This window comes from Cyrtonyx montezumae, unplaced genomic scaffold, assembly GCF_038088225.1.
Source record: "Cyrtonyx montezumae isolate F1298 unplaced genomic scaffold, pur_monq_1.0 scaffold_2, whole genome shotgun sequence".
Taxonomy (NCBI): domain Eukaryota; kingdom Metazoa; phylum Chordata; class Aves; order Galliformes; family Odontophoridae; genus Cyrtonyx; species Cyrtonyx montezumae.
The window spans coordinates 63,273,755-63,298,853 of record NW_027071936.1 but is presented as its reverse complement, the minus strand read 5'-3'; the positions used below and the strand labels follow the sequence as shown (position 1 = coordinate 63,298,853).

Sequence of the window (25,099 nt, the reverse complement as noted above, 5' to 3'; positions counted from 1 at the left end):
AACAGATCCACTACAGAGAGAAGGGCCACAGAGGAGGTGGGTGCTGGACTCTCTTTGAAGCTGCACCTAGAAGATCATTTTTGGACGTGATGAACTTGACATGTGTCTATACGTGCAGCTTTACCTTTTAAAGGTGTTCTAGTTCTTCTGGAAATCAGGTTGAGAGAGCCTACGTGGTACAAGATGAGACAACCATTTAGGAGGACACTGAGCTGAGCAGACAGAAGGTGTTAGGTAAGGGCTGCATGCTGTTTCATGGTGTCAAGATGTAAGGATTGCCACAAGACTGTAAAACGCACCAGGAATTGCTGTGGGGATGTGCCCTTCTGATGGAAGAAAAACATCAAAGCGGTGCAAGGTGCTTGCTGACAAACTGGTTATAATTGAAACAGAACGTGTCAGCGTGGCAAAGGAAAAGCAGAGCCAGAAGGAAACAGTTCAGCACAACCGTTCAGGTTAAGCTAACATCTTCTGATCTGTGTGTGGGCAGATGTTCCTTGTGGAAATTGGACTTCACAGCTGTGTGAGACGTCCTGATAAAAAGTGAAGCACAGGAGGGATTGCTGGCTGTCACCTGGCAGTTATGGGCAGTCAGCTGGGCCAATGCTCATCAGCTGTGCCTGTTAGCTCCGAGGTGTGGAGGGAGATCTGTCTCTTGCTGTATATTCAAGGAGCCCATCGACACTATGTGTTAGCTGGATGGGAGCAGTCGATAGGATTTTCTCTGTATTGTGTACTTATGTCTAGTTCTATACAGAAGGACCTGGACAGCCTAGAGAGTGTGATGGGCAAGTACCTGGAGCAGCTCTGCAGTAAGGAAAGGCTGAGAGAACTGGGACTGCTCAGCCTGGAGAAGGGACTTAGGGGGTTCTCACCCATGGCCATAAATCGCTGCGGGAAGAAGCAAGAGGACTAGATGATCTTATAGGTCCTTTCCAACCTTATGAACTTATGAACTTATGACACGGCCAGGCTCAGAGGCACGGGCACAACTCGGAGCCGTCAGGCAGCACTGCTGTGCTGGCACAGGAACCAGAGGCAGAAGCCGGGAGGGGTCTCCTCCTTGGGGATGTCCAGAAGCCGCCTGGGCACCCCGCCCCAGCTGTCGCACCAGGGTTCCCCGACTCCGGTGGCGAAGCGGGGGCAGCCCGGCGGGTCCAACGCGGCTGGGGCTCGGGCTCCTCCTCCCGCAGCCCCGAGCCCCGCGGGGGCGGCGGCGGGGCCCCGGGCCCTGCCCAATCTCGGCGGCCGGGGCCGGCTGCGCGTTGGCTGCCGGCGGTGCCGCCAGTGAGGCTGCGCTGAGGCTGCGGGGCCGGATGGCCGAGCCGCCCGCCCCGCTCACTCGGGCGGCGGCCGGCGGCGGGCGAGGAGACGGGGGCGAGCCCTCCGTGCCCGGAGAGCCAGCGGAGCCATGGTGTCATGGATCATCTCCAGGCTAGTGGTGTGAGTAGCCGCCGGCGGTTCGCAGCGCGGGGATATCGCGGGTGGGTTGCGGAACGCTGCCGTGCCGTCACGGCGCAAGGTGACGGCGGGGAGCGGCCCCGCCGTTTCACCGAGGGAAGCGGGGCTTTGTTAGCGGGGTCGGGCGGCCGCTCGGGTACCCCAAAGGCCCCCGGCCCGGGAGGGGAAGCGCGCGGCTCCGGGCGCCCGTCCTCCGGCTCGTCCGTGCCTTGCTGCGAGCAGAAATTCCTCGGAAGCGCTACCCGGCGACAGGGAGACGTCTTCCCCCACCTGCCGAGATGTCTCGCCTCGGCTGCCCCGCCTGGCAAAGAGATTCGGGAGGAAAAGGCGGTTTGGATGGCGATGAGAAGGGGAGGCGATGCCTAACGTGGGGCAGCGGGATGGCCGCGGTGGCACACGCTCCCGTCTGGGAAATGTGGCTGCTGGAGGCTGCAGTGCCGAACCGCACTGATTGTTCGGGGCTTTCTCTGTCCAGTCCGTAGAGCTAGGAGCTCAGGAGAACATCTCCCATGCTCTGAAGGCGTTGAGGAGGATCCGTAAGGGCCTGTCACTTTCTTTGTCTGTGAGAAACGTGCCATGAGGTTGCACCATCACCGTGGTTCCATTAAGGCATCTTCATGGGCTTGTTCTTTCCATTTTAAGATGAGGCATAGAAAGAAAGACTCGACTCAATCTTACCTACCTCTGTGTAGCACAAAGATGATGGGAGGTGGTTGGATATGAAGGGTTTGTAGGGTTCTGAAGTTGAATTTAGCCCCAGAGGTTTCTGAGGTGGATTCAGCTGCAGCTGTTGCTAGCGTTGTTGGGTTTTCACTTCATTCAGAGAAAGCATGGTAGCATTAAAATGATTTAATTTGAACGGTTTAACTGCAGATACCTCTGATAGCAGTGCAAGCTGTAGCATGTATTGTCCGAGGCTGCTTTTCTTTCCTCCCTTCTGGACTCATTTCTGCTTTGAAAATAATAATCATCTTGTAATCCAAATAATCCTCAAGAACAAGGGAAGTCAAATGAGAGATGGTAATTTTGCTTGTTGGCCCACATACATACACGAGTGATTTCATCTAAGGCACATGGACTGGGGTGGGATAGGGGCAGCACACAGAGCAGTTGACATTGCATTCAGGTAATTAGCTGAGCATACAGACCTTCCTGTTCCCTTAGCTTTGTCTGAGCAGTGTGTCACAGAATGAAGCTGTGTAGTGGGTGGTACCAGTTATTCCTTACACTAGAATGTCAATGGCAAATGATAACTTGAATGTGCTATTTAAATATTAGTTGTAGTAATAATAATAAAAACAAAACCACAAGGAAATCTTGTATGAGGCAACCTTGATCACCACTATCTTTGCACCACCACTTAATATATATCCATCCTTTAAGAATGTTCTGCACCAGGAACGTGTGGGTTTGTTATGATTCCAGCAAGATCCATGCCACAGAGCGTTGCTCAGGATGCAGTTTACTGGGGCTGCTGTGTTACAGTTAGCCAGCAAAGTCCATCCTGCAGCCAAGGGATTAGTGCAGCATAACGTGGGCCAGAAGGCCGAGCTGTACCTGCAGCACAGCACAGCACAACCTGTACCTGCTCAGGTTAAGTGGTGTGTGGCTGCTGACTCCTCAATGTACAGCAGTCCTCAGATTAGAATCATTACAAAGATCTAATCTGTGTCATCTGATTTCCTCATCTGATTATGAATTGCCAACTCATCCATCAGTATGGATAGCTGTGCTCTATTAGAATGGCCACCTGCTTTAGGCTTTTTTTTTATCATGCCCATACCTATTCAGCTGTTCTTTCTTCCCCTTCAAATCTTGTTAGCTGGTAAAGATTATGAGGGAAGGTGTCGTGGTGTGATTTAATCATTCTGTGAATCTTGCTTTCTGTTCTTAGGACTTCTGCTGCTCTATGTGCATTTTACTGATATGACTCAGCTAATTGGAAGGGCTCTGAAACCAAAAGCAAACCCTTGCTTTGGCTCTTGAATGCTTTGTCACTTCTACTACCTCTGTTTATCTTTTTTAATTAGTGGGGATGTGTTTCAGTGTGTTTTTACATTTGGGGCTTGGACATGCTTTCCCTCAGAAAACTGCTGTGGCAATTTCAAACATCAGTTGCACTTGTGATTTGATCCTTACTGTTCCTGTCCTGGCAATTTCCATTTCCAAAACCACACAGAGAGGAGTGAGCAACCTCACCCCTTCCAGGTGAAGTCAGGCAGCTGACTTTTTCACAAAGGGACATCTGGAATCTCTGCAATTGAGACTGTTGCGTCTTGGAGTCTTTGTTGCTTTGTCTCTGACATCAACTGGAATGGGACAGCATCATCATCCTGGGTTAATTACCAACCCTTATTTATTCATCAACTCTGAGTACGTCTCGAAGGACATCTTGGCACATCTGTATTCCAGTTTCCTCATCTGTGAAGTGTAGTGAGCTGTGCTGTATTTGTCCTCCCTGAGACAGCCCAGGAGGGAGCAGTGGGATGTCCTCCCATCTCCAGCTCATGGCTGCTAGTTGCGGAGGAGATTCTTTGTTTCAGGTGGTAGAGAACACAGTAGAAGAAGGACTTGGGATCTGTTTTCATTATTTCAGACCAATCTAGCTACAGCAATCCTAGGTGGGTTAGGGACCTCCTCTACTTTTGGCTGCTGTCTAAAAGTGTATTAGAATTAAAAGTGGATTATATAAATTAAGCCCACTGTATTAACATGGAAATGTTTTTCTTTTCCAATGAAGATGAGGGATGACAGAGCAAAAGTGCAGGAAGTTTGGCATGTCCTGTTGCCTGTTGAAAGCCTTTCAGTGTGGAACACATTGCAGAGGAAGGAGATGTTGGTAGAAATGAGGTTAGATAGGTTCATAGGTTCACTAGGTTGGAAAGGACCTACGAGATCATCTAGTCCAACCATCCTCCTATCACTATTCCTACCCAACTACTAAATCAAATCCCTAAGATCAGACAGATCATTGATGGTGGAGATGATAGTGTGCAGCTTATGGGTTTAAGTTCTTGCCATTAAGAATGCATTGCAAATGCTTATGAAATTGTTGGAATAAACCATTTTATATGGCTAGTAAATAAACTGTAATTAAGGCTGTGTTTTCCTGCATTTGATTTCTTTTAAATCAAAAGTATTAGCAATGGCCTTTCTTTTCTCTGATGTTTTGGTGTGAAACAGTGGCAACCTCAGATGTGTTCCTTGGGAATTCTCAGCTCTATGGGGAGGTAACAGGGATTTGGGAATCTATGGGAAACATCCTTTCACCTGTCTGCTGGCTGGAAGTTGGTAGGTCTGAATAAAACACCGTACAGCAGTAGGCCTAGCTTGCTCCCAGCTGTAGGATGAGCCTGTGGTCATCTCCTTTATATACTGGGAAGTGGGAAGGGCAGACCACCCGCTCTGCGTGCTGGATTTACTAAGAATGGTTATCCATACCATAAGGTGGTGTGGTCCCTTGAAAACACGTCTTGCACTGCTGCTTTCTCACACAAGGAAGCCCCAGCCCTGGTGGCTCCCAGCCTGATGTGCCACTGTGGCTTTGCTGAGGGAACAGGACCTGTTGGTGACAGTAACTGACAGGGGAGCATCCAGCACAGGTGCGACATTTGCTTTGCCCTTCATGTGCAATGTGAGCGTGAGGATCACGCTGCAGGGGATAACGGTGCCTGCTGCTTTGTCAACTGTGACCCAGATACTTGCTGTGCAAGCACAGATGTGGTGGAAATGCTCTTAGCCCCAGTGGGGAGGGCTTTCTTGAATGCACACGCATACAGCACAGATGTTACCAGTCCTGGTTTGGTAAGGGAGAGTGTTTTTAACCAGACTAGAAGTTGTGGAAAATAAGTTAGGGGCTTGACCTTTGCAGCTGCCTTAATGCAGTACTTTCCTTTTGTGGGATCCATTCAATGTCACTGTATTAATGTACTTCCAAGCATTAATTTAATCATGTCTCATCAGATTGGTTTCTGCTGTTGTTTTATTTGAATGGGCACTGATGCAGAGAGAGATCAAGAGATGTGTCCAGTATTACACAAAAATCTGTAGTAACAGGTTGCATCTTTCCTCCAGGCTCCTTGAGCAATATATTAATGAGAGAGACTTGGCCATTGGGTTTGTGCTTTAAGAGTTTGTGATAAATGTGGGAGGACGGAACAAAAATGCAGGCTTAGATGCTACCCAAAGCAGTTAAACAGCCAAGAGCTTAAATGTTCAGAATAATGGTGCACTGCCTTCCAGATCCTTAGCACTGTTATCAGCATTATAGATAGCAGAATGCAACAGCCAAGTTGCCTGGCTTAGGCACTGACCAAAGTGACTATTTGAGCACTTTACCAGTTCTGTGCTACTCGTGCATTGTCTATTCTCAAGCAGCAGTGGGGTATAAAATGAGCTGTATGATCCTTTCAAAGGATCCGGTGATTAGATAAGGTTGAAGAAGAGCCCCTCCATGCTCTTATTGCAGCTAATGGAGGGAGACAGCCATCTCATGAAGCTTCCATTAAAGATAATGTGCTGAATAAAGAGCTGTTAGGTCAAGAGGAAACAGCACAGAGAAGACAAAGAAGAGTGTGTAATCACACCTCCTGCTTCTAGGTAGTAAGAGTGCATTTGCCTTTCTGCTTCCATGCTTTCAGTGGACGGAGGTGGTATTTTGGGAACTCTCAGGCTGAGCATAAAGGGAGGTGAAAAGTTGGGATCAGTGCAGAAGGATGGGCTGTAGACCCATCATATGTCTCAAGTTCTTGTGTGTCCTCACTGGATAAGTTGGATCTGAGTCTAGGCCTCTTTTTGCCTGATGCTGTGCTTGATTGTAACAAAAAGCGAGGGCTACTCAGCAGGTTTCAGATGGTTCTTGTTGAGATGGGAGGCTCCGTGGAGAGAAGGGTCTTGAGTAAACAAAGCCTTCACAAGCAAAACACTTCCCTGGCAAAGTATCAATTCACAGCCTTTTCTTGTCACTCCTGTGCTATTTAGATCGTAAACTCTTTGGGTTGGGAACTTAAATTTAGTATTTTCGATTGTGCAGCACTTGCAATGAGATTTTGTCTCTACTTGGTTTAGCATTATAAAGACAAGTAACATATGAACAAATGCAACTCTGCCTTCCTGATGAATCATTTAAGGTCCTGTGCTCCTCTGTGACACTGTACTGGAATAGTGTTCATGGTCTATTTTTGTGTTTCACATACGTAGAATAAGACAAGAGTTTTGCTCTAAGGAGCTCTTAATTTAAATCAATGAAATACAGGCAAAACAGATGGTGAGAGAAAGTGAATTAGAAGAAGTGACAAAATGAGAGCTGTGGTTTTTGTCTGTGGTTTGTGTGCTCCTGAAGGAAAGGACTGAGATAGCAGGGTGTTTTGCTTATTGCTCAGGCAGGAGCTGGGGAGGCACTCTGCACCTGAAGCAGCATGTCAGAACCAGGGAAATGAGTGGTACTTTCCCAAACTTTGCACACAAAACAACTCTGACATATTGGAAGAAAAAATGGTAGAGCATAAAGAAAAGAAGAGTAAGCATTACTTTTCAGAAGAGACATGTTTATGTGGAGGCAGAGTTTGATGTCAAGTTGGAGACTGACTTTTTAAGAGTGACAGAAGGACAGCTGACTACACTGGTCTCATGTTGTGCTTCTCCAGTGTTTCTCCAAATGCTGCCTACTTCCGTGCTGCAGCCCCTCCTGTTAATGTGCTAATTACTGATAAACAGCCAATTCCAAAGGTGGAATCAATCAACTGCTCGATGAGGCTGCATTCTGCCTTTCCTCCTTCTCTCCAGTGGAGCCAGTGGTAAACTTTCACATTGCAAAGCTGCAGATTTTGTGGGACAACAAAACCAGCATTGAAGAACCTATTTGTGAGGAGCTAGGAAGAATGCTCCTCATGTCTGGAATTTTGTGCTTTTTTGGACTGCTCCCAGGGGTGCCAAGGCAACGTGTGTAGCCTGCCTTTGAATCTACTGAGCAATTCAGTGCTATCAGCATCAACAAACAGTTGCAGCTCCTCCTCAAGAAGCACTTCTATTCTGTTGGGCTCATACTGTTGCATCCTTTCACTGAGCTCAGTTGAGCTTGTTTGCTGTATTCTTTGTTTCCAGGCTCTAAATAACTGTCTTTAGAGATGGCTAAAAAATGAAAGAAACTTCTTGCCTCGTGTTCTGAAGGGACAATTTATGAGCGATGGAAATATGGATTTTGGGCAGAACTTTTCCAAGTCTGATGATCAAAAGTTGAGAGGTGCTCTGGGATGCTTTGTGTAGACTGGCCTCTTGTGTAGCAGAGCTCATGCAATGATGGGGGAGAGAAACCAGGAGGGCAATGTGGGGAACCCAAGAGCTGAACTGTGCCTGTGCATATCTAAACTTAGACTTGTGAGCTATCCCCTGTTATGTGACCCACAAGAATCAGCTTGTCTGATCCTCAGTGTTAAGTCATCATGAATAACACCATCTGGCTCCTGAAACCTGTCTGTGGAATTCATGGTGGCACTTGCAGGAGGAAGGTGGAGGCTGGAGCTGCAGTGAGGCTGAAAGGCATTGAGTTGGGTGATACACTCTGTGGGAAAAGATTGAATGGGGTTTATTGGGCACGCATGGCTGGAGAACAAGCAGAGGTGTCTGTATGGAAATGAACTGATGGTCAGTGGTGAGATACCAGTGAACACATGCTTTTTTAAAAGCAAACAGACACACCAACAAACAAAACCCACTTTCCCAGTGGATCACAGTAGACACAGGCACTGAAATGAGACTTTCTTCCTTCAAGTGATCCATTTAGGTCTGAGCTGAAGCACATTGGCAGGGCAGGCTGGGGGCTGTTTGCATCTTCCCTGGCTTGATTGTGTCTGTTTTGCAGCTGAACAAAGGATTCCACTTCCCAGGTTTATTGTTTTTACTTTGGTCAAAAATGAAAGATGTTGCTATTTAGAAAGAACATTAATAATTAAATTGAGATACTCAGGAGAATATACCCCATCATGCTAGATTTGTTGAATTTAAGTAGATCATAATAATTTCCATGGTAACACGCTCTACTGTCCTATATACAGAAGGAGTCTTTTTTGTAGGATCAGAGAGAGGAAGCTGTTATTTAAACCAGATATCTTAAAAACACAGACAATGAAATAAGTGTAAATAATTTCCTGTGTAAACACTGCTGAAATTTTCTCATGTTTGTAATATTATGCTAACCCCTTTTTATAGCTGTCATACTGCAATCAGTCAAACCAATCGCCTGCTGACTCTAATTGCTTGGGAGAAACCATAATCTAATGGTCTACTCTTAATATGTCATCATTCTCCCACTCCATACCTGTAGATGTGTGTATGCAGCTGTAACTGCTCTGTATCTGTAACAATGACTACCATGGTGTAATCTTGAGCAGGTCTACTAGAATAGCTGTGCCTTTCTGGTTATAATTGTGTCTATGCCAGTAATCTCCCTTCTCACAGCATTAGATAAGGCTTAAGTTGAATTCTGCCTTTGTGGGCTGATAGAGGTTTCCAAAGACATATTTCTGCAGTTATCCTAGCTTTTTTTTTTTCATCTTAGTCTTGGGAATTGTCACATAGCTTTGCCTGTGCTTCAGCAACTGAAGCCCAACAGATGGGCTGACCCAAAGCCTGTCATCAAGTTATCTGTGTCCTCAGTGCTCTGTGGAAGTTCACAGCTGAGCTCTCTAATAAGCATTAGTACCCATGGAAAGCTGAAGATGAGAAGTTGTGAGCACCTTCTCTTCAGATTGCTTGGGAGAATCTTAATGCCTTGCTGCAGGCTGCCCAAACTGTTGGGCACAAAGTATCTTGTACAAGGAGAAACTCTGTCATCCCTTGTACTTCATCCCTACTCCATTATGTGAAGATCTTCACATGTGTTTCAGGGGGTGCCTCACGTGGTTAGCTCTTAGCTAGCTTGTGTGATTTAAGATCCTGACTGTCCTAAATCCATTTCAGTGCTGTTTTGCAGAACTGGGAATCATAAGGGTCTGCTGTCAGCCATTGCTGAGGGCCAAGAAGAGCTGACATGTGAGTGATGATACAGATCCCATGCATACTCCTGCAGATTATTCCTGGATCAATTCAGAATGAGCAGAGCTGGTGAACAGACTGCACGCAGCCAGACTTGAAGATCTTTGCTGCTGTCCACGAGGCAGGGCACGCATTCTAAGTGCATAAATGCTATGCCAGATTTTGCATGGTGCTGAAATCTGAACTAGTTGTCTTTCCTGTGGTTTGTATACAATTCATAGCTAATCCCATGTAAGTGTACTTTGTAAAGCGTCTCTCTTTTTCTTTTCTTTTATTTTTCTTTTTCCCCTCTGTAGTATTTACTTACAGATTAGAGAGTTTTTGATTTGCTGTAGCGTGCCCTGAGGTTTTTGCACTCAGATGAGCTCTACAGCCACAGGAATGGCTCTGTATTCTTTCTCAATTATTATTCTGCTGAGGTTTGCAGATACTTGGCTGTAACAAATCAGAACCCTATTCAGAACACTATTGTGCTTCAGATATATTCTTGAAATCAAGAAACCTCAATCCAGGCAGTCAGTCCATAAATGGCTGCAGTCTGTAAAGAGGCAAGTTCTCAGGGCACGTTCAGCTGCATGGTAGGGGTGAGACAATTAACTGTTTCACATCAAACAGCAATGCTTTGTTCCTGGAGAGCAGCACTTGCAACGCTGTCATCCTGTGTGAATATTCTTGTCTGGGCAGGAGAACAAACATTGGACTGTGGCATTTAAACCAGCATATGACCGTGAATAAGAAGTGATGGAAAAACGTGCAGAAGATAGCAGGCAGTGTGGGTGTTCCCACAAAAATTACAAGCTGCCTTCTCCAGCAGCTGCCTGCTTAGAAATCTCTGTAATGGATGTGGAGGCACTGGCTGCCTTTCTCTTTGCTTTCCTCTAACGTTATTTCTGTGAAGTCTCCATCTGGTTCCTAAGCCTCAGTTTATATTTCATGTTATATTTTGAGTAGCTGCCAGCTGCAAGTTATATATGTGTGAGAGAAGGTGAGAAGGGAAAGAAGGTGAAGTCACTAAGCAGAAAGAAAGAGAAAATTTGAAACTTTTGCCATTCTGCATTGTGCAAGATGCTATTTTTGTTATTTTTCTTTATTCAAGCCTTCAACAAAGAGGTATTCACCCAGTGTAAGGATGTGTTTGTGTCACAGGCCTTGACACGTGTGCATTTGTGTTTTGGGAAATGCAGCACAGAGCAGTGGCATGGCTCAGCTCTTATATCTGGTGCTCTCAGCCAAAGTCCAGAATTCAGAGAGCTACGAGAAGCCTGAGAGAGATCAAAATCGAATGCAAATGGGAACTTGACGTCTTCTGTCAGAACAAAGATGGAATAGTTGGGTAGCAATCCTGCTGTCTGCAGCACTTAATAAAGCTTTAGTCAAAGCCCTTCACCAAATCATGAGATTGCATTTGAAGTCATGACTTTTATAATATGTACTTTATAAGTATCTGTGCACCAGATCCTCTGATCTGTCTTCCAGCCCTGCAAGACTGTCTGCTCTTTTCTGAGAAACCATTAAGTCTGAGAATTTATTTGGAGCAGAGATATACCTGTAATCACTTCCAAGAAATCACCTGATGAGGCTAAATGAACAAACATTAAGTATTGGCAGTTCTGAAGTACTAAGCCGTGCTCACTGAGTGAGGTCATCCAAGTGTGATGATGGAGGTGATAAAAGCAAGCATAGAGATGTAGCCTGGAGACTGCAGCTTCTGTTTGCAGGTTTGACTCTACTTGGGCTGTGACCAAGCTGCGGATTTCCAGTGGAGAAAAGCATTTAATTTCCAGCAAGATCAATGGAACCTGCAGATATTCATCATCTCTGAAAGCTGCTTGTTGTCTCAGGTGCTCTGAAGACTTCTTACACTGGGAGTCAATTTGTCCAAAATCTATGAATTCCACTTGATTTAGTGAAGTTCTCTGTGTGAAGCACTGTACTGTGAGATGCTTCAGTAGACACCAGTCCTTGCTCTTAAGTCTTTCCTGAACTCTGTGTAATAAATTGTTGTTAAACTTATAAATCATAATGCAGCTAAATAGCAGTAGTGCTAGGGATGTGGGTGGAAGCTGAAAGACACTTCTTCCTCTGTCTTATTGTGAGAGACCTGAAGCTGACTTATTGAACACTATAGAAATACCAGAGTCCTTGGTGTAACAGGAAAGTGTTTGAGTGGTTAAATTTTAGGGAGAAACTATGGTAAGACAGGAAACTACCAGGAATTAAAGAAATAAATTAGGCGTTGGACAAGAAGTACTGAGCCTGGAGATGTTTAATGAGATAAAATGATCTGGGAAAAGCTCATGTCTTTGTCCTTTTGTAGCAGAAGAATTAAGGTGTGGGATGAATTATGTGAATGATGTAGGAAAGTTAAATAGAAGTGATTCGAGATTGCAAAGTTCAGAAGATGTGCCTTGTGAAACATCCCAGAGTGCTGAATCAGTGTCTGAATTCTAGTATTTCTTACACATTTGTACTCTTTGTTGAGTGAAAGAACAAAGATATTTTAGATTCCCATGCAAGCTGGATGAGTTATATCTGTCACATGCACCTGCAAAGGGAATTGTAAATCAGGAGTTTTTAACCTTTGCTGTGATTCTGGGCAACATGCAAGCGTTGCTGAGGGAACAGTGTGAATTTGAAAGGCTGTGCAATTGTTTCTCTTCCTAAGAGGTGTATTAAGGCATGAGATGTTCACTGATGCTGTATGTTCCAAGCTTGAACTACTGTATCCTGCTCAGTGGCAGATGCAAGTCCTGCATATCAGCACTGCATGATCACTGTCCAACTGGGGGAATGCTCAGCTGAGCCCCTGAGAAACCAGTCTGTAAACTTCCCTATTTCTCAAAGTCTTTGTGAGAATTATTTGAGGATGGTAAGACTTTTAAATACACTGATATTTCTGTGTGTAGGGTCCAGCTACGCACCCAGCTGTGCTGCTGTAAATCCTCTTTCAATTATTAGGACAGAGGAGTCAAAGCTTCTTCAGTTGTATTTGTCCTCTTACAAACAAAGGTGAACCCTTGGAAAACACTGAGTATGGATAGTTTACTTTCTCCATGAGGTTCCCAGCTCCAACAAAAGAAAGAAAGTGTCATTTTATCTCTAAATGCATACCATGAGCTACAGAGTTTGGCACAGTAGTGAGTAAGCTGCTAGTGACCTCCCTACTAGTGGCTTTATGCAAATGCTTCACCATAAAGCCATTATGTTTTGTTGTGATGCTGCACAGTAAATGAGAGAAGGGCTTACACTGTAAATGTGGGGCTGTAGAGATAAGGGGAAATCTAGCTGTTCTTCTAGCCCGCAAAATGTGGCTAAGCAATAGAAAGTAAGAAGTGTTCATAGATATTCATTGCAATTCCCTCACAGCCTTTTTTAATGTTCTTGGCTACTAGTGACCAGCCCATGTTAAATCCCAAATTAAGACAGTGTGGTGCTGTTCTTTGCAAATTTCCATTGGCAGTCAAGTTTTGCTTTCCAGGTAGCTAAGAAAGGAGCATTTTGAGAGTCCTGCTGCAGTGAGGTGTCTAGTAATGCCATCGCAGGACCCCTGGCTTAGCTCCTTGGGGAGAGCTCTGCTTGCAAAGTAAAGGATGTGGTGAGGCTGAGCAAGACAGTTCACCAAACAGCAAGGAAAGATCTTTGTCATTGAAGGAGAGAGCTCTTCTGCACCTCTGATGAAGGGAAGGGTGTAGTGCAGTCCTGAGCTGGATGCGTGGTTGCTTCAGTGAGAGAATTAGCCTGTGGATTCAGTGATTTTCCCCTCTTTCTGGCAGTTGAGAGGCAGCGTCTGGCTGGCTGGAGTATGTGTTCAGCTTGGGTCTCCTAATAAAAGGACACAAATAACACTGTAAATGACATCTATCTTAAGGATTGGCTCTTCTCAGACAGAAGAGTGTAAGGAAGAAAATTGTTTACAATGATTTGATGTCTTTAATATCTAAGCTGCTGTTTGTTGATACTAAAGAAAACAGACTGAATATATACACCTGGCAGAGGGTCTCTGCTGCTTCTTAGGTGCTGGGTGAGCCTGGTTCCTCCAGAGTCAGCCCTGGAGGATGTTCTCCCATTCTCCTGAGAGCACTAAAGCTGAAGCTCCTTGATGGCAGGTGTCAGCTGCTCCCTATATTCATTCAGGAGGAGCTCAGTGTATTCAGTATTTTACATCTGAAAGAGCAAGATGTGAAACAAGGCTGAACAGAGTACCAGTGTACCCTGGCACGTGCTTCACGTGTGCTTTTAGTCTGCTGTCTGCCCATGCATGCCATAATAAGTACCATACCCCTGTAGGCTGAAAATATTCCGGTCTGTAGGGTGCTCCGGACAGCCTCTCCCATTGACTGGAAGGATGAGTGTCAATGCTGGGGCTGGGCTGGGGTGCCTGTGTGCCCCTTTGCATGTGCAGAGTCCAGCTTTTTGTCATTTGTCCTAACGCTGTGATTTAGGATTATCCACTAAAAGTCATTTTTCTTCTAATTTATTTTGAGACAAATAATTTTGCTGATGGTTGAAGCTGAATTCAGAGGTGTAGTCAGGACCTCTGCCTGACTGTTTTGTTACTGATCCATGGCTTCAGTGTAGAGGCAGTTTGATTCTGATTTCTGTTTCTTTGTGCCTAAGCTAGACTGGAGGCTGCTCTGTATCAGTGTAGTTCCAGCTGGGGATCTCTCCCTCCTTGTTTATCTGTGCTGCACCATGCGTTTCATTAAGATACTGTTATTATCCATAAAAAATGGAAGGATTAAAAAGGATGAATGAAATGAGAATTGACCCCGGAGGAAGGAACTCTACTAAATCCACACTCAGAATTCTTGTAAAATGCATACGAGGCAAGGCTAAGAGTCTGCCTTTTTAAAACTGTGCAATGTTGTCCCATTTTCTCTTCTTTATTTTTGTTTTAAATTATGCAGGTCCTAGCAAAAGGGCAACTGCCTGGCCTCTCCCTAAAATGTAGTTATAGTGGCCAGTAGAAATAGCAGTCTGTGTCTGTGGGCCATAAAGAGAAGTGTGTTTTGCACTGCCTGTGAACTCCCTGCAATGTTGCAGCTGTTAAATATAGCGTGTGACATTCTGAGGCCACTACTAACGCAGGGATCGAGGTGGTCTGAAGACTGTGATATTACCTGTAGAATCATCTTGCCTTACTTCTACTCTGCTGCTTTAGAAGTAGAGTTTAAAATTGGGTATTGTCCACACTCAGCATATTTTCAAGTGGGTGTCACTGTCCCTATCATTTAAAATAGAGACAGAACACCTATGAAATTGGAAGAAGTCAGTGAAAGTGCAACCTGCTTTGCTTCTCAAGTCCCTGATATTTATAAAGCTTTTTGAAATCCTTGTTTGAAATGCATTATTGAAATGAGGTGTTTTATATTATTTGGTTTTTATTTTAAACTTACCTAGAGGTTAGATACCCGGGTCTGGAACGCTGTGATTAGGACTGACATGAGTCCCACGTGTTTTCTGTATGGCTGGTCCCTCCAAACATTTGGTTGTGTAGTTTTATGGGTTAATGTTGTAGAATCAGGAGAGATGTAAGAAGTTAAGGTCGTACTGATGGACGGAGTTTACTGTTCATTTACTATCACGGTTATAGAAATGTCCAGACAGCAGATTTTCTCCTCAGGCTGTTTTACACCAAGCTTACCATGACTGTACCTGATACACATTCCACAGTAAATTGCTCTTCTGGGTAAGTGTAGAGATCCAGCCAGAACTTGTGGGGGTCTGTTAGTCCTGCAACTCAAAGCAGCCTCAGGACTGCTTGATTTTGTTGGAACAGGCTGCCCATGGAGAGTCACCGTCCCTGGGGGTATTCAGGAACTGTGGAGATGTGGCACTGAGGGACATGGTTAGTGGGCATGGTGGGGGTGGGTCAGCAGTTGGAGTGGATGATCTTAGTGGTCTTTTCTTGTCTTAATGATTCTGTGATTCACTGATGATTTGTATCAGTGAGTTGAAGCAGTGGTATCCCAAAACTGGTTGTGTTTCCATGAGAAATCAATATTTTTTCATTATTTTAGCTGAGTATTTGGGCTAAAGAGACCTTTTTGTCTGATTAATTATTATTATTATTTTAATTATGTTGGTCAGGTAAAATATTCCTTTCACTTGATTATGCACCTATTAATATTCTGTCTATGGGAACTCAAAGCAACGTTACTCTAAGAAAATGGTGTTGCAGCTATTTTGGATGAGCTATAGTTGGATGGCATTTTTCATTTCTTTTTTCTATCCCATGAGTCCAAGGCTAGAGGTCCAAAGCTGCCTTTCAGGGAGGAACAAACAGGAGCTTTTGCCTTTCTCTCCATCTCCTCATCCCGTGGCAGCACTAACAGTTGGATGGTGTGGCCTGAACAGAGATTTAGGATACACAGTGTACAGTTATACTGTGAATTGGGATTCCTACACGTGATTAAGTTTGCTCAAAGCCAGTTCACACAGCATCAGTTAAAATAACTCCAGTACTTGCAGCACAGTCGTCATGGTTTTAAATGAAAATAATGCAGAGTTACTGTGTGTCCATATTATATTCTCTTTTTAGACTAAAAATGAGTTTGCTGAAGTTACATATCTTGTTCTTTTCCATTTTGTCCAACGAGCCTACCATAAATCTGTAAGTTAACTCACAATACAGATTTTAAACCATCTGTCTTCTCTGGAATATAATGCCACTGTTTCTAAAAAAGTTTTTTTCCACATAAACATCCCCCTCTCCAGAGTCAGAAAAACAGCCCTTCCCATTTAGGTTTTAAATTGCCATTTGTTTGGCTTGGACAAAGGCATGGGTCTCAGAGCAGGAAACACAGGGACAGTGCTGGGTAGGGAAGTCATCACTGGCACGCAGATGCTGAGCCCTGCCGTGGTGGAGCTGTGAAGATCAGACCTGGTCACGTAGCAGAGTATGTTTCCTTCCTGAAAAAGTGCAGATTTTACTTCCCTCGATATTACATTCTGATGAATTATTTCTCCTGCAGAAAGGTCTGAATGAAGCAGTGGGCTGTGCAAGGGCTGGGGCAGAGCTTGGTGCTTTCTCCTGTGGTCCCACTGAGCTGAAAAAGGAGTAGTGATGAGGTGAATGCCAGCGAGGCCCACAAAGCACTATCTCTCGCAGGCAGCTGCTCAGAGACTGGTGGCATGTGCCAGGCACAGTGTTCTTATCAACCCACAGCTTCTCACCCATGGGTCAGGGCCTCTTACCTCCCCTGCACTCACTCTGGACAGATCCTTACCTAAAGTGTTGCTTTGGTGGCAGACAAATCCCCATTGCCCATCTCCACTGGGCCAGGCAGCCACACTAAAGGAAGCACAAAGTAGAACAGAGCAGCTTGGTTACACCAAACAATAAATTACCTGCAGTATTTATATTACATTTATCACAGTTACCTGCAATAAATTTTGCTTCCTAAAATAGCTGCAGAGCCATGAGATATTTTTATGGCAGTCCTGAAGGCCTTCTCTATCCTGAAAGACTGTAAAGAAAGCCTGAAATTGTCAACGTGGATGTAAATGGATGCAATTCCACCTGAGTCTGAAGACATCCTGGAACAACAAGTGGGAAGAGGAAAGCGTGCTTAATCTTGGTTGGGCTTTAAATATGGCACCTGAGTTTGTCAATGCAAATGCCAGCACTGAGAGACACTTCCCTGCCTGTAGTTTTAGTAGGAGCAGCCATTAAGTGCATTGTCTTAATGATCCTAGTGTTTTACAATGTCTGTCCATCCATAGTGTTGTTACTTTTGCATTTCTGTTTTCTGCCTGTAACAAGAGATGGAGGAGCAGGGAAAAGGAAATTACATTTGCTTTTTTTTGACACGTCTTGATGTGAGGACTCAAGGGGAGTAAGTGTCATGCCAAGGCTGCTTTGTCTGCCTGCCTCTCACTTCCAACTCGTAGCCTGTTTGTGCCTGGCCCTCTCCTAGCTCCCATCTGAGAAGTACCCTGGCTGAGGGGGTAAAAATATGGACAGGAGTATGCTCTGTCCAGGGAGGATCATGGCTGCTTAAATTAGAAGCGTTGAGGACAGCCCTTGCTCCTACTATTTCTGCTGTAAGGACAGTTGGCGTCCTTTTACCTTGCAATTTCACCAAACGGAGTGATTATGTTTCACCAGCCATCAGGTTACATCAGCCAAGCTGAAGTGAGTGGATGGCTTCTGTAGTAGCTTGGCAGAGATGTCAGCCATGGATTTAGATGGGAAGCTAGGTATTGCGAGCTGAGACACTAAATTCTCCTGCCTTCTGTTCCCTTGTTGCCTCCAGACACCTCCTGGGACAGGAGAACAGGACAGTTCGTGGCTCTCCTGGAGTCCCTGTGAAGGACATATTTCAGCAATTCCTACATCTGTTCACACATGGGGATGGACACAAGTTTGTTGTCTTGGCTGCTGTGTGCCAATGATGTGGAAGCATCAGTTATACTGGGGAAAATAAGAGTTGTTCTGTTTGTGTTTTAGTACTGTGATGTTCTAAATGTTTGGACAGCCCAACCATGGAAGGCGTGGTAATGGGATGAACCAAACTTGGAAGGCTTGGGATGTGGATGGTGTATTACTTGTGTATTTGTAAGAGCAGGTTGCCATTCAGAAATTACAGATTTTCAGGCATTTCTGGAGGTTACCTCTGGGTCCCATCCTGGTTCACTCTGCTGAGGTCAGGTCACAGCACAAGCAGATCCAGAGAAGGAATACAAAGGACAAAACAGGCAGGGCTGGCTGTGGCTCTGCTGGTGAGGAGAGACAGGAGGTTTAGTGATGGTGCAGCTGCTCCCCTGTTGTATGACAGAGGTTGCTAAAGAGAAGCCAACAGCTCCGTGTCTTCACAACTGTGATAGTCAGGAAGCCCTGCAGCATGGGAAGCTGTGTCCTTTTGTGCATCATTTAGTGGTGAACTTAAATAGTGAAAACAAAAACCAAACCTCAACCCTAAGTTGTGTAATTGAATATATAAATACAAATAGTCACAGATTAACTCATGGTAATAGAGAGGGTTTCTCCCCTTCTTTTTTGACTCGGTTCTCTTGGTTAGTTGAGCATCCACTTGAGCTGCCTTGGGAGCAGGAGAGCACTTGCCTTGTGTTTTCTGTGCTCTTTGGCTGTTTTGGTGCTTCACTGTTTTAACCTCTTTGCTGTCAGAGAAACAATGGCAGCGTGTACAATTGCTCTTCCCCAGTGCACTTCCACATCTTTTCTTTGCCCTTTTTCTTTCTCCTTCATCCACTGTATCTCTTTTCACCAAGGATGGCCAGAAGTGCATGTAGCAGTCCAGATTGGGGACTGCTGCTGATGTACCTAATAGGATTATAAGATTTTCAGCATTAATCTTTATCCTGCTTCTCAGGCAGACTAACCTTTTACTTAGATTTTTGCCTCCTGTTGCACAATTAGCTGACTCTTCAGTGATTTCTTTACAGCTGTTGCTTTGTCCTTTTTCAAGGCCATTGTAGTCAATGGAGACCTTCAGCATGGAGCAGTCTAAGTCATTAGGCTATTGTGGTTATTTGTTTAGTGTAGTAAGGGAACTTTTTCAGTGATGAATATAACTATTTCCTTGCCTTTCCTTATACCCTCAAGGTTTGTATCTGTTTTATCCCAGACTTCAGAGACACACATCTGTGCCTACTATGTAGCAACTATTACATGAAGCTCTGGGGTGGATGATCAGGATGCCTGCTTCTGCATTGTGCACAGAAAGTGAAAGAGCTAAGGCTGCAGGGTACACAGCTCATTCAAAAGAGGCTTGAAAGATGGAAATGGGTGGAGAAGATAGGCTGACTGTATTTGTAGCCTGGTTTCCTAAGGAAATGAGGCTTAAGCAGTCCGTTTTTCATCTGCTTCTAACTTGTATTTGTAAAGCAATTTCAGCCAAACTAGAGGTCAGAGAGGTCTCACATATACCATATATATATATATATATATATATATATATATATATATATTTTTTTTTAACATTATAAAAATCACCTCACAGAATCATATCTTAAAACTTCCCAGCTTGGAATGGACCCACAAAGACCACAGAGTCCAACTTCTGGTTCCAGCCCAAAATCCAAACTGTGTGGGTGAGAGTGTTGTCCAAATGCTTTCTAAACTCTGGCAGCGTGGGGCCATGACCACAGCAGGCAGTCAGCCTGTGTGTCCCAGGAGGGGACACAGCACCTGTGGCTCCCAGTTCAGCTTGCAATTGTGGGGAACTGAGATATTAGGAATGTGTGGAGGAAAGCTGAACATCCTCTGGAGTGTTTCCATGTCTGGATAGAAGTGAGCGATGAGTGGTGTCCCTGAGGGGTCGGTGCTGGAGCCAATGCTCTTTAATCTTCATCAGTGACACTGACAGTGGGGTCAAGTGCACCCTCAGCAGGTTTACAGATGACACCAAGCTGTGGGGTGCAGTTATCATGCCTGAGGCACCTAGACAGGCTAGAGCTGTGGGCCCAGAAGAACCTCATGAGGTTCAGTGAATCTGAGTGCAACATCTTGCACTTTGTGTTGGGGCAACCTCCACTGCCAATATGAGCTGGGGATGAAGGGATTGAAGACAGTCCTGTCAAAAAGGACCTGAGGGGTACTGGTTGGTGGTAAACTGGACATGAGTCAGCAATGGTGCCCAGAAATCCAACCATATGCTGAACTGCATCAGAAGCATGGCCAGTAGCTCTAGGGAGGTGATCCTGCCCCTCTGCTCTGCTCTGAGTACTGCATCCAGGGGTGGAGTCCGCAGTACAGGATACACATGGACCTGTTGGTGCACATCCAGAGGAGGGCCACAAAAAATCATCCAAGGGATGGAACACCTCTCCTCTGAGGACAGAAAGACCAGCAGTTAGTAGGAGCAACGTTTTTCAGGAACTGGAAGGGGAAGTGAGAATATTACTTCAGTTTGGTTGACAAGGAGAAGCTGCGTGCATGAGGTGAGGAGGAGTTTTTAACACTGGTGCATCCAGGTGGGGTGTGAAGATCAGCAAAAGGAGGACTTAGACAATGAATAACTTCGTGGCTTGGGCAGAGGGACAAACAGTCAGACTTGTTTTTGTGTTTACTGTAGAGAAGGAACAAATGGGCAGTGATTTGAGTGTGAAGATGGAGGAAACTACACTACACAGGAAACTTGGATGAGGGGGAAGAGAGAAGTATTGTCTTCAGCAAGGAGAGGAACTGTGGGGGGTTTGCCTGTGTTAGATCAGTTGTACTCCAGCCTGACCCGAAGCCCAGTGAAGGCAGTAACCTCAAGAGATGCTGGAAGAAGCCCATAGGCAGGTGTTTGTCTCTATAACCCTGAGTGCAATTCACAGAAATACCCTAATGCCTTTTACCTTCAGTTTGTATGGTGTATACAGAGAAACTCCAAGCCACACAGTAAGCTACAGCAATGGCAGGCTGGGATCCAGCATTCCTTAAAATAGCTTTCAGCCTGGTAAACTGTAGCAGTTATAAAAGTCCATATATGCACACAGCACGCTACAAAGCAAATCAGTGAGTCTCTCTATCTCCAATTTAGGCAGAGCGCATCATCTCATTAACACTCTTTTGCATATGCAAAAGTATTGCACTGTTTCCTTCCCTTGCAGGAGCTGTTTGCAGTGCTTATTGTCTGCAGCTGGTCTAGTGATCATGTAAACTGTTTGCATCTTCCCCATCAGTTACTTTCTGTTACTGGCACAAACTGAGGAAATGAATATCAATCACTCAGTGATTATTTGCAGGAAATAAAAGCATGAGAGTGGAGCCTGCCTGGGCCAAGAAGGAAGGACAGAAACGTGATACTTTTTATATGTAGAACTAAAAATGTGATTCGTGTGTTTGGCTGTTTTATGGAATATTGTGGAACGTTTTTCCTTTTGTGAGCCCTAATTCTTTGGCTTAGCTCCTGCTGCCATTGAACTTGGAGGGAATATTTGTGAGTAGCTTCAGTGCGAACAGGATCAGGCCATTGTCTGTGTGTTTTTCTTTGCCTTAACCAGTGTTGCAGTTAAGATATTTCAAGGGTGAACAATGTGTTTGGTTTCCCAGAATCTTTCTGAGTGCTCGTAGCTAATCCCTGCATACAGCACAGCCCCTGTGGGTGTGAAATAGGTTCTGAGCTGACTGTTTCCAGCAGAGCTTTGTGAACCCACTGTAAAATACTGACTCTCCTCATTTACTAGCTGCTTTTCTGAAGTCTGCATTGTGCTTTGGGTTTTGCTAAGCTATGCTACAGTAAGCATGATGAATAGTGGCAAATTGTCTTCGGTCACTGCTCTGGAAATCAAGATGTGTGCTGGCTGACTTCATTTTTACACAAATACCTTCTTGAGCTATGGGAAGTACCATGGTACACCATATCCCTGTGTTAATTTTTAATGTCCTACATATTTAATGGACTCAACTGTAATTATGAGTCCCACGGCACAGTGAGCACTACTGAGTGGAAAAGACCACTGTACTCCATGTGCCTCCACAGTTAGGGATGGAAGCATTGATCATTTCCCCTCCCAAGAGCAGCAGACGGGCTGTATGAATTTAAAATGAAAGCTCCAATGGAAAGAGGGGTATCTGCAAGGCAATAAGCATTCCCCTGCAGTCTATTAAATTCAGACTCTGCAGCATCATCCTGCTGCATTAAATAAACCTGAAACCTGGGCAGAGCAAAGTGGTTTTGACAAGCCTATGCCTACGTCCAGAATAATCAAAGTGAATAAAGCAGCCAGGCAGTGATGCAGACAGGAGTTAGTGTAGAGATTTCTCAACGTTTTTGTTTTTTTCCCCTCTGTGGTGCTATTTTTAACTTAAGGATCCTTATTTCTTCTTTACATGAAACCTGGAAGCTGACAGCACCCTTTTCAGACTTGGAACTAGAAGGAAGCTGTCTGAAAGAGCAGGAGGTCTGGGATTTTTAGGGCAGATCCCATTGGTGTATGTGGTCGGGCAGATTCCTTCTTGTATGATGAGCCCAAGCAGACTTCGCAGAGCAGCACAGCACTCTTCCTTTGGCAGATTTAATATAGGATAAGGCTACAGCATTCAAGCCTTCAGGTTGCTATGACTTGAATGTTAGTTTGCCTTCTATCACCTTTTAAGAATTGGAAGGGATTTCAGAAAATGATTCTCATTTTGTGCTGCCTCTGGAAGCCATGCTCCTATATCCCTGGTGTTACACTAGATTATTTTGAAATCAGGTTTTTCATTTCCTTTTTAGGGCGTAGTCATCTTTTTTTGTGTGTAACTCATAATGTACAGCGATGGAAACCATTCCAAAAAGAAAGACAAACTGAATACCTGAATTACATGGATGACAATGATTTCTCTGAATGCAGTGGTACAGAATTAGTCCTGTACTGTACTTGGTGCACTGAAGCTTAAATCATGTCCTAACATTTTTGCTTGCACGAGAAATGCATATAAAAAGTCAAAAATATTAATAGTTCTCTGTGACAGGAAATTAAATTATCTGTTTATTTTTTTTCCAGGCTTATATTTGGCACTCTTTACCCAGCATATTATTCTTACAAAGCCGTGAAATCGAAGGACATCAAAGAATATGTGAGTAATGAGATTTATGGCCGTGCTGCAGGATTTGTTTTCTAAAATTGCTCCCCACCAGGTCATAAAGGTGTCACCTGTATTCTCGTACAGCAGGGCGAGGGGATATCTGCCCTGAAGGTGGACTGGCTGATTGCTAGGCAGAAGTCTGGGGATAAGGCAGCTTAGGTTCCTGCTTCTGGCTCCCCTGCAGAACCAGCGTGCCCTTTGACAAATGCATGCTATTCCTCTGGTTCTGTGAGCTATATACAGCAGACTTAAAAGGTGTTTGGCGCCCAGAGCTTTGCAGGCATTCCTTTGTTTCTGAAGAGCAGTCTAAATCAAAGCCTTTTCAAAAAGCCTTCAAGCTTTAGCTGCTCGTTCCAAACAGGGATCAGAAGAGCAACTTGAAGCTCCTGAATCCGCAGAGACACAGATAGAAACATCATTCCTTGTGGAGTGACCTATTTACAGACAGGTCTGGCAATGGGCTGTGCTGTTTTGTCCTTTTACCAACAAATGTTTTCATGGACCCAGTTTCTAAATGGAGATGGGCCCATTAGGGAAAGTGAAATGCAGCACTTGGATGCTGTTGGGGTCCTGTAGGATTTATATTGCCCCACACAACCTAAGCTTCATTAAGTTTGCTGAACCCAGCTCAGCCTCCTGATCTTGACTCATCAATCCTCTCAAGATCTCAAGGATATCAAGGCCGTTTTCTCCTCTGGGTTGCAGCCTTGATGACTATCCTATTAAGTCCTTAGAGCAAGCTCAAATGGGCTCACAGTGGCTGCTTATATTTTTTCCTTTCTATCACCTCCATCAGTTAATGGTTGTGGATATTTTGAGAATCAAAAGTGTTACAGAACACATCAGGTCCTTAAGGCAAAACATCCTTGCAGCCCTCACACTGCTGTGCTGATTCTCAAGGTTTCCCACCCTTTGCTTGGAAATGCTGAGGTGTGTTGTAGTATCCCCATCAGAACCCGCACTTCATTGTTTTTTCTGTATTTTTTTGTTGCTGTTGATTCTTCAATTCCTATTAGAAATTCTGTTGCAAAAGAGGGACTTGCATCAGATGTGGGGTCATGACCCAAATGTGGGAACAGCTGGTCGAAGACCTGCTCTGCACTTAACATTGTTTTTCAACATAACACTCCAGTTGTGGAGACATGGTGGTTAGGAGTTTGATTACCATAAATAAATAAATAAATAAAAGATTCAAGTTGTTTACACTGACACAGCACAAACCTTCATGTGCTGGTCTAAAATTATATCACCGTAGTTTATTGTTGTTCTTCTTGGTAATAGTCATTTTGATAAATGTTGTTTTAGGCTGATTGAGGCTCATTCCCGCCAGATCTTGGTTAGTGTTTAAAGGTTTTGCTAGCAGTAATGTCTAACTGACACAACTGTGCTAGCAGTGAGGCTCTGAGGGAGCTGCAGTTATGTAAAAACTCTGGCAGGAGCTGCTTCAGGAAGGCAATCCTCCCATGCCTTCAGCAATGGCACTTTACACTAAATATAAAAACAAATCTAAGTGCTGGGGGAACACAGCTGGGTGTCTGGTGCTCAGGGGATAATTTTGGTACTTGTGGGCAGATGGAGGAGCACTACAGGCTATGGCCCCACTGTATCAGGGGAGAGGCTGGAGCTGGTGAGACTCAGCCTTTGGTTTTACAATTTGTCATTGGGGAGAGAGAAAAAAGTTTCTTCCTCATCTTCAGTGCTTGTAAGTGATTCCTCAGTGCTTGATAAACATTAGTGGAAGTGTTGGAGGCAGGAGGCAGGTGATGTTATTTCTCTTCAGCCCAAGAAGGACCAATACCACATACATCAGAATGGCTTAGCTGTGCCTTTTAATTACATTTACTGATCAGTGATTAAAAACCCACGGATTCTTGAATTACTTGAGGCACTACAGTTTCCCTAACCATGTCCAAGTTCCCCGTGAGACTTCTCCCATCACTGTCACCTCAAAGGAGAACATTCATAAATCCGCCCCACAATGGCGTTTCATTAGATGAACACAGCAAAGCACAGCATGTGCTTTTGCCACCAGTGTGAAGTAAAATGCACTCACTTAAGCCCTCAGAAGGGAATTTAAGGTAGTGC

The 25,099-nt window shown here is 44.7% G+C and overlaps 1 protein-coding gene across 6 annotated transcripts in view; it reads left to right on the top strand.

The window, feature by feature from the left end:
• The first annotated feature begins 1,274 nt into the window (after nucleotides 1-1,274).
• REEP1 (receptor accessory protein 1) overlaps nucleotides 1,275-25,099 on the top strand; it is a 54,421-nt gene continuing 30,596 nt past the window's right edge. For 3 of the 6 annotated variants that reach the window (XM_065735927.1, XM_065735928.1, XM_065735929.1), the window contains exons 1-2: nucleotides 1,278-1,443; nucleotides 22,933-23,005. In XM_065735927.1, coding sequence (XP_065591999.1) covers nucleotides 1,412-1,443; nucleotides 22,933-23,005 — 105 coding nt within the window. In that variant the 5' untranslated portion in view covers nucleotides 1,278-1,411. Of the gene's footprint in view, nucleotides 1,444-22,932; nucleotides 23,006-25,099 lie in introns of all 6 variants that reach the window. The other 3 variants (XM_065735932.1, XM_065735931.1, XM_065735926.1) reach the window with 2 other exon arrangements.